The sequence below is a fragment of the Fonticula alba genome (genome assembly GCF_000388065.1).
Source record: "Fonticula alba strain ATCC 38817 unplaced genomic scaffold supercont2.3, whole genome shotgun sequence".
In the NCBI taxonomy this organism is placed as follows: domain Eukaryota; order Rotosphaerida; family Fonticulaceae; genus Fonticula; species Fonticula alba.
In genome coordinates this window covers 2,922,538-2,931,453 of record NW_009242973.1, presented here as the reverse complement: position 1 = coordinate 2,931,453, position 8,916 = coordinate 2,922,538, and the positions used below count along the sequence as shown (strand labels likewise).

Below are 8,916 nucleotides of genomic sequence, written 5' to 3'. Positions count from 1 at the left end.
GGGGGGGGGTGAGAGGGAAAAAGACCCGCCGCCCGGGGCCGATGTCACAGGCGGCGACCACTGCAGCCCAGCGCTTTCATATGGGTCCAGCGGATGATGCCGGGGTGTGTGCAGGCCGACCGGCACATGAGCTGCTCGCGGAATCGTGATGGCCTGCACGAGGGCGGGGGTCCGCCCGACGCGCGGCCCCAATGTCACCCCCGACGCGCGTCCTCCCGGGTGCTCTCCTCGAGGGGGGCGGCGCGACCGGCGCGAGACACCTCCCGGGAGACAGCTGCCTGTGCACGGTCTCACTTCGGGGGCGCGGGTCCAGCCGGTGTTGTGTGTGTGTGTGTGTGCTTCGGCCGTGCTGTGGCCGCTCCGGGCGGGGATGGGCGCCAGACGCGGGGGGACAAGGCGGACGAGGGAGCATGAAAAAAGAGTCCGGGTGGGTGACGCGTCCTGGGCAAGCAGGGTTCGGCCCATGTGTATGTTATGAAAATCCGGCCACAGCCAGCCGCCGCCCTCGCCTGGGGGCAGAGGCCCCGTCGGGTCTTGGGCCCGCGAGGCGCGCGGGGACTTATGAGTACCGCCGCTCACCGGAGACCGGCCCACTTTCATGCTCCCGCTGGCCGGGCGAGCGGGTACTTGGTCGGTCGCCCCCCCCCCCCCCCCCCTCTCCAGCCTGAGCACCCCCACCCGGAAAGCCCCAAGAGAGCGCGGATGCGCGCGTGGCGGGGATCACTTGGAGGGGGGCTTCCCCTGCCTGTTTCTGGGAGGGAGGTCCCGGGGTGCGCGGCTGGCGGCCTCGTGCCGGCCCCGCGCCCCGCCTCGGAGAAATACGCCCCCGAATGGGCCCGGAGGCGGGCATACTTCCCGATCGGCAGGGGGTGCCCAGGTGGCCCGGCCCGCGCCCGGATGCGCATGCGCCCGCTCGGCCCCGGGGTGGGGGGGGGGGGGGGGGCGAAATGGCCTCGCTCCGCCCCGCAACCGTGGTGCGACCATACGAACACCCCCCGGCAGGCGCTTGTCGACGGGGAACCGCTGTTGACTCATTATTTGGCCGGGGCACCCTCCTGGTGGAGCGAGGGAGGCGACCAATGCGGTCCGGGCATCTCGGCGTCGCGCAATGGGCGCCCCCGGCGCGGGTGCGGGGCCGCTGCGGCCTCTGCGCCTGTCCGGGCGCCGGCCCTGCACCCGCGCACCTCTTTGCTCGGCTGGAGGTGCGTGTGTGAGCGTGTGTGTGTGCCGTGGCGGCGCCCCCGCCCGATGAACCTGTGTAGGCTTGAGCCCCTCCGCCCTTCCTGAGCCGGCAAGAACGGGCGCATCCCCCCCCCCCCCACCGCGCCACCAATCCCCTGTGTCTATCGCACCGTTCCGCACTCGTCCCTCCCTGGCGCCCAGAGGCTCCGCGGTGCGCCCCGTCCCCTTCACCACTCGACAGGTCACATTGATCGGCCTCTTGTGATGCCGGCCTGACCGCCACAATGTCCACCCAAGGACAATAGACAGATGGGTGCTTCCCGCCTTTGTGTACATCCATCCGGCGGCGTCCGGGCCCTGTGTGGCTCCAGCGTGAGCGGTCACGGCGGCCGGAGCCGGTCAGACATTACACTCGCTCCGTCCCTCCCCCCCCCCCGTTCCCCCGCCGGCCTCTGGGGGACAAGGCGCGTAGAGCATGTCTCCCGTTGCTCGCGGCGTCTCGGCTGACGCCTCAGGCACACGCCCGCACTCTCGCCTCCGTGCTGTGTCCGCGTTCCCCCCTGGAGCCCAAAGGCTGGCGCCGCTGCGCACACGCACGCACGCACGCACGGCCGTCCACTGCTTGACTTGAAAGGGGCGGGCGTGGGATCTGAGCTGACCAGAGGGCGCTTTCACGCTCGGCGAAAGCGTCTGCATGCCCCCCCGATGTCCCATACCCATGTGTGACCACTGCTTCCAGAGGCATACACACCCCATGCCCACCCAGACTCGAAGGCGCGCCCCCCCCCCCCCACCGGGACAGGCAGGGGATGCTAGCACCCGCCCCGGGGGCCGGCCGTTGCCATTTTTGGCCTGCCCATCGGGTGCGGTGGCCGGGAGAGGGGGAAGCTCCGCTCGTGGGGCCCGTTGCTCTTGCTCCCACCCCCAATTTGGGGGACACGCAAGGGGGCCATTCGGTTTGGCTCGCATGTCCGCACCGAACTTCTTCCCCCCCGGCGTGTGCTCAGCCGGTGGACGCGCGCGCGCGGCACGATGTGCCGCCCCCTCTCCCAAGCCGATTTAGACCCAAGGGCGCTACCCTCTCCCTCTCTCGCCCTGTCCCGCTCTCTCTCTCTCTCTCTCTCTCCCTCTCTCTCATGGGTACCCCTCCCGGCGGCGGGCCCCTTCCAGCCCGCCTGCTCGATGTCGGGAGCGGATTTTTTGTTTTGATCTGGCCGGGACCCGGAGGCCCCGGCACCCCCTGCTGTGGCCCCCCCGCCCCCTCCCCCCGGTTCCCGGCCCTGGCCGGCTACGGGCTCACACCTCCGACGCGCTCTCGCACCCCAACCGAGCCATTCGGATGTGTTTGCGTGAACCCCCAGCCGCCTGGCCGGACAAACTGCACCCCCTGCCGGCGCGCGTGTGCGTGTGTGTGGCCCTCTCACAGCTCGAGGGTCCGCTGGATCCTTAATGACGGTGTCAGAGGACGTAACTGCCTCGGATAATATTCCAGCGGCCCGCGAGTGGGCGAGCGGGAAAAAAAGACTCCCTCCCGCTAAATTGAAACACCCCACTTTCCCTGGCCCCGCCCCTCCCGGACCACGACGCCCGAGCCGGGGCGGCGGCGGCGGGGGGGGGGGGGCTCTTGCCCTGCTTGAGATTCAACAGCCCCAAGTGATGGTCCCTGCTGAGGAAAGGTGACCTGCCCGCGCGGTCCCCAGGTGACCCCCTTTTCCGGCGCGGCCATGCTGGCCCGCGCTCACATGGCTCCCGCCCCCCTCTCCCCCCCCCGCTCCCCGTAGGACGCTCGGAGGTCTGGGAGCAGGGGGCGAGGGGCGCAGGCTCGACCAGCCTCCGCATCTGTCTGGGACTCGGAGTGGCCCGAGACGGCCGAGAGCAGGCGCGCATGGAAAGATCAGGCCCGTGCTCTCCGCGGGGAAAGCAACGAGAAACGGGCGCGACTCACTCTCGTCCGGCGAGAACAGCAGCACCCCCATTTGCCCAGGCTCCAGCATATTAGCCCCCCCCCCCCCGCGCTGCCGCTGCTTGCGGCACCCCTTTGACACAATGGGCTGACCTGCTCTGCAGCTTTTGTTCCCTTTCCGAGATCCCCCCCCCCCCCACTTTGCCCCGCCCCAAGCGCCCAGACATCCCGAGCGCGAGTCCCGGTGTACGTTAGCCGCCTGAAAATCCCGAACCGCCAGCCGGGAGTGTGCCGGCCTGAGGGAGAGGCCGCAGACCCAGGGCCAGGCATTTCACATGGATGATGAGGCAGCGAGCGAGCAGCGCCCTGGCTACGGGGGACGATCGGCCCCGGGTGTTCGTTCACGCTCGCCCAACGGTCCTTGGCGTGCCTCGGGTCGGGGTGAAGGGGCCCGCACCCCTTGAGACTCGGAGCCCGGAGGTGCACCTGCCTGCGGGGATCAATGGCGCGCACGCCCGCCCTCCGTACCGGCATCCGGGCAGTTCGCCCCGCCTCCATAGCCTCGGTCCAAGCGAACACCCCGCCCTCGCCCCCCATCTGGACCTCTTGACCGGCCGGCGCTATGGGCACCCGTGGCCAGGGAGGCCCCGGGCAACCTTTTGCCCCCCCCCCCCCCCCCCCCCCGGCCTTGCCCCTGCGCCTGGGGGTCGGTGAAGGGTGCATTCGCCCGGGCCAGCCTACCGTCCAGCCCTCATGGCCTCCGTCCATTCCTCAAAGACCGCGCGCTCTGGCGATGATATCCTCACGGGGCTTGCCACCCCTTTGGGGAATCCTTGGTCGACGAGTGCCGCCCAAGTTTGCCCATTCGCAGCCGGTGACCGTGCCTGCTCCCGTCTGGTTTCTCTCTCTCCCTCCCTCTCTCTCTCTTGGTCTCTCGCGCGCGCGGAGACCCCTGCCAGCCGGCTTTTGCCGGGGCGGCCCAGGGCGTGGGCATGCCCATTCCCGGGTCTTTTGACCATGGCCAGCTCAATAGTTCCGAACAATATCACCCATGAGAATACCGTTTCATCTCATCAGTCTCATGAATCACATGGTCCACATGATGTATACCATCTCGCTCGGCCTGGGCCCGGATGCACCACAGTGTGGGCCATTTTCATGCGTTCCCTTGTGTTGTGGGCGGTGAAGTTGTGGCGCCGTCCCCCCCGCACACTGCCGTTCCCATTGAAGCCCATGTCCAAGGGCCCCCGATGTCGATCGGGGATTTCCTTTGATGTGCCCGAGGCTGGGTCCACACCTGCCTGACCTTTTTCCTGTTCCTCCCAGCTGCAAAGATCGCCCGAGCCTGGTTTCCCTTTGCCCTCCCCCTCTCTCTCCCTCTCTCTACGCACACACACACACACACACACAACGCACACACACAACGCACACACACACAGCACACACACAACGCACACACACAACGCACACACACAACGCACACACACAACGCACACACACAGCACACACAGCACACACAGCACACACACACACACACAGCCTTGCCCAGCCACTCCCAGTCTCCAATCGTATCTCTGTGGACAGCTCCCCCCTTTTAGAAGGAAAGTACATTGGCCAACAGAGCATTTGGCTAGCTCCCCACTCAGTGATGCATGGGGAGGGCCCGGTGTCTCGCACGCTTTGGGGGGCGTCGTGATGTTTTTTTTTTATTATCGAGTCATGCCACGAAGGAGGGAGATCGCGCGAAATAAAGGAGATGATGACCATCCCCCCCCTCCCCGCGCGAGGGGGAGAGAGAAGATCTCCAGTCAAGTGCACGCCCCCGGAGACATCGCACACAGGAGTGGGGACTGGTCCACGGTCTTTTGGACAAATCCCAACATGGCCCCCCGATCCCCTCTCCTCTGTGGCCGAGGGGGCGTGGGCCGCCCCCGCCGGGAAGAGCAGAAATCTCAGCATCGTCACCTATCCGACTGTCGGTGTGTCTTTGCTTCTAAGTCCTGTCCCCTTCTCTCTCTCTCTACTGCTACTAGTGACCGGAGTTGTCGTCAAGGGCCAACGTCGAGCGCGAACGCTCGCCCCCGGCGCCGCCGCCAGATGCCGACACCGGGTGATGAATGCTGTTCCGTCGGGCGGCTGGCGGCCAGGCATCCGCGGTCACAGCCCCGGCCGCCGCGGCCACGGTCGCCGCCCCGGCTGCCCCAACCACCAGAGGCAAATTCCCCTCGGAGAAGGACCCTCCCAGGAGCCCGGCCCCGGCCATGCTGGCCGGAGAGATCGTCGGCGGGACCGGCAGGTAGCCGGCCACACCGCCAGCCGCTGCGGCCACCGCGGCAAATTGCGCGGCGTACGCCGCTGCCGCCGCCCCCGGCGAGGAGGTCCCCATATTGGCCATCATCCCCGGCAGGGTCAGGCCGATGCCGGGGTTGTGATGATGCAGGAGCAGCAGCTGATGGTGGAGATCCCCAAGACCGAGGTTCCGGCGGAAGAGCGACCCTCCCGGAACACTGCCACCAGGGCCTCCTGCTCCTCCGGGGATGCTGGACAAGTCGCCGAAGCTGGCCCGGCGCTTGGGCAGACTCTGGCTCAGGTGGTCAAAGAGTCCCGGCCCGGCAGCCGACGGCCCGCCCGTCAGACCGCCCATGCTCGAGGCTTCCAGGGGGAGGCTCCCACCGGCGGCCATGAAGAGGGCCTCCTGCTGGGACACCGCGGCCGCCATGGCATCGGCAATCTCCGGCGGCACTGACGGACCAGGTGGCACATGCAGGGTCACCGACGCCGGGGGGATCGGCCCAGATAGCATGCCCGTGGCCGGGCGCTTGCCACCAATGCCGGAGGATGTCGCGGTCGAGGTGGCCGTGGAGCCGGCCGCGGAGCCGCCGCCACTTCCGCCGGTTCCGGCCCCCGGAGGGGGCGACTCGCTTGGCTGCAGGCTGCTGGTGATGGTCGACCGGGCGCTATAGACGATCTGCTCCATGTCCTGCGGCTGCGATCGGAAGCACTGGTCCAGTGCATCCAACAGCGGGTCCACCTTCGGGATGTAAATAACCTCGCTGCTGTTGCTTTTGACCGTGTCGAGGTCCTGCTCGGCGGTCGGGGCAGCGGCTTCGGCCGCGGCACCGGAGTCCGCCCCCGGGGCGCCAGTCCCGCCTGCGTGGCCGCCCTTGGCCGGAGCTGGTGTCGAGGCCGGAGCGGCTGTCGGAGCCGACCGCGCAGCGGCTTCGGCCACGGGCGCCGGGGTGGGAAGCTGGGACCCATCCGGGGGGCTCGTAAACACCAGAGGCGCCATGACCGGCGGCACGGCCTTGACACTGACCGGATGGTGAGCATTCTTGACCGGGGCCATTGCCGGTGTCGACCCGGCAGTGGGATGCTGCTCGGCAGGCGATCGGGCCAGCGAAGGGCCCGACTGCTGGGAGGGGGCTCCCTCAAGTGCGGCAAGGGTTGGCGGGGGGATCGGACCGCGGCTTGGTGCCAAGGGGGCCGGGCCTTGCGCGTGGCCCGGCCCCCGCGCCGGGGCCCTATCCATGGGGCGCTCTTTCGGTGTGTTCGGTAGGACACTGAGCGAGAAGGATTCCAGGAACCCGTGGGTTTGGGAGGAAATGGCCTCCGGGTCTGGCAGTGAAGCCGAGCTGGGAGCCGAGCCGGCTGACATGAGATCGCCATCGGCCATGGACTCGTCAGAGTACAGCTGGTCTGGGGGGTTTTGTTGTTGCTGCTGCTGCTGCTGCTGCTGCTGCGGCTGCGGCTGCGGCTGCCCGATGCCCAGGGGACCAGTTGATCCAAGGCCATAGTGGTGGCCAAAGGCCCGAGGCTCCTGTGCTGGGCCCTGTGGCGAGGGCACCTGGCTGGCTGAATCTGGCTGCTTGGACTGGGGGGGCTTGGGGTGTGGCTTGGGCCTTTGGGCAACCTTGGACTGGGCCTTCTGCATGGGCTTGTTCGTGGGCTTTGAGGAGGCCTGCCCGGGCGCTGGCAGCGAAGATTGGCCATCGTGAGGAGACTGGCGCTGTTGCTGCTGCTGCTGCTGCTGCTGCTGGTATTGCTGCTGCTGGTCATGGTAGGAGAATTGCTGTGGGATCTGGCGGTTGCCGGATGTGGGACCGGCCGCCGACGAGGACAGGGTATCTCCACCCAGCTCCGGGAGCAACTGATGGCTGAGCAGGTCTTGCTCTTGGGCCTGCGGAAGGAAGAAATTGTCAGTCGGCGCATGGGCCGACACGCCGGTGGACATGTTGCCGGCGCTGCCATCGGCATCGATACCGGCCGCAGGGACCTGCTCACCGAGGAAATCCATGTCGAAGGAGAAGGAGCCCGAGTCGCCCGTGGCGACCTCGGGCAAGTTCGGGAGCTGCATGGGACCCTGGAGGGCGGGGGAGCTGGGAGCCCCCCCGAGCGGGCCGAGGACACCAAGCGCTGGGGAATTCATCAGCGAGCCGAGACCACCGCCGATGTTGGGCAGGCCGTAGGAAAAGGTGTCGTACTGATGCGACGGGCCGGACCCCGAAGAGTGGGACAGATCCGCAGGGGCCGATGCGAAGGAGGGGTAAGCGGAACGGTCTGCAGACAGGAAGGAGTGCGCCAGCGACCCGTCGCCCAAGTCGGTCGGCAGGATGTCGGCCATTGGCGACAGAGGATGCGGGTGACCTCCGCCACCGATGCATGATGTAGCAACGTCCATCTGTGTGTGTGTGTGTGTGTGTGTGCGACGGAAAGGACGGGTCTTCGCTTCGCGTGGGCGAAGCTGGCAGGGGGGCGGGGGAAGAGGGAGAAAGAGGGACAGGTGCAGGTTCACACGCTGACTCGAGGGTGGCCGTATGGGAAGGCTGGCCGACAGGCGAAGAGACAGCTACTCCAATAGGCAGTCACTCGTGCGAGGGCCGAGGCGGGCAGATTCACGGGACGTGAACCAAGCAGGAGGGGGGAAACAGTCGCTCGCTTACTCTGGCAAAATCTTTCTCCTTAGGCGTAGGAGATCGGTGTATCTGGTCTGGACTTCTTTCAGCTTCACCGCTTTCCTCTCTCTCTGACTGGGACCGCGGGGATGGGCGAGTCAGGCCGAGTGGGCCAGCTCTCTTCGTCAGAATCTCTCAAGCACTTTGAAGAAATCGCCCCGACCCTGGAACTTTCTCCCATGCCCGGCACGCGTCAATATCGCCCGCCCCAATGCCCCGTCTCGTCGAACTCGCTGGGGAGATCCGCCCCCTCCGCACAGACCCCTCATGCTTGAGGGAGAGCGGATTGGAAACGAAATGGAAACGGAAAGAGGCCACAAGCAAAGGGTGACCCAGGGGGAGGGAGAGGTGGGGGGGGGGGGCGGGAGGAGGCCAAGAGGGCACAGAGGAGAGCCATGCTGGGCGAATGAACATACCTGGGAAAAGGGAAGACGAGAGTGCAGGGGCACCGGGTACGCTCAGGAGGGCAAGGGATACGAGCGAGCTCGGCCTGAGGGATCCTGTTTCGGGGATATCTGGCACTCTCGTGCTGCATTTCACAACAAGGCGCGATTAGCAGCTGATCCTTGAATGCGGGCAGTCGGTAAATTCTAACGCACCAGCAATGTCGAGAGAAGGAAGTGTCCGCGTTGGGAGACTGGCCGAAGGCAGGGGAAGAAGGATCCTCGGCGAGGAGATGCGAGAGCAGGATGGGGCGGGTAGGATGACAAGGGGAGGGGGGGATTTGAGGCGGGGTTGGGGAGATGCAGAGCTTTTCAATGGGGCTTGTATCTGGGCACGGAGCAGTTACTGGGGGGCAGGTTTTATTTTTCAGTTCTGCCACCCACTGCCCCGCCTCTCGCCTGCGCCCTGGGTCCGACGACGGATGCACCACCGGCC

At 67.1% G+C, this 8,916-nt stretch overlaps 1 protein-coding gene across 1 annotated transcript; it reads right to left on the bottom strand.

Moving 5' to 3' along the window:
• Nucleotides 1-4,775: 4,775 nt before the first annotated feature.
• H696_02404 (hypothetical protein) lies at nucleotides 4,776-8,873 on the bottom strand. The gene is made up of 3 exons (XM_009496306.1): nucleotides 8,637-8,873; nucleotides 8,454-8,566; nucleotides 4,776-8,112 (listed from the first exon to the last, which is right to left on the bottom strand). The coding sequence occupies exon 3, from the start codon at nucleotides 7,761-7,763 to the stop codon at nucleotides 5,115-5,117; it is 2,649 nt and encodes an 882-aa protein (XP_009494581.1). The 5' UTR covers nucleotides 7,764-8,112; nucleotides 8,454-8,566; nucleotides 8,637-8,873; the 3' UTR covers nucleotides 4,776-5,114.
• Nucleotides 8,874-8,916: the final 43 nt, after the last annotated feature.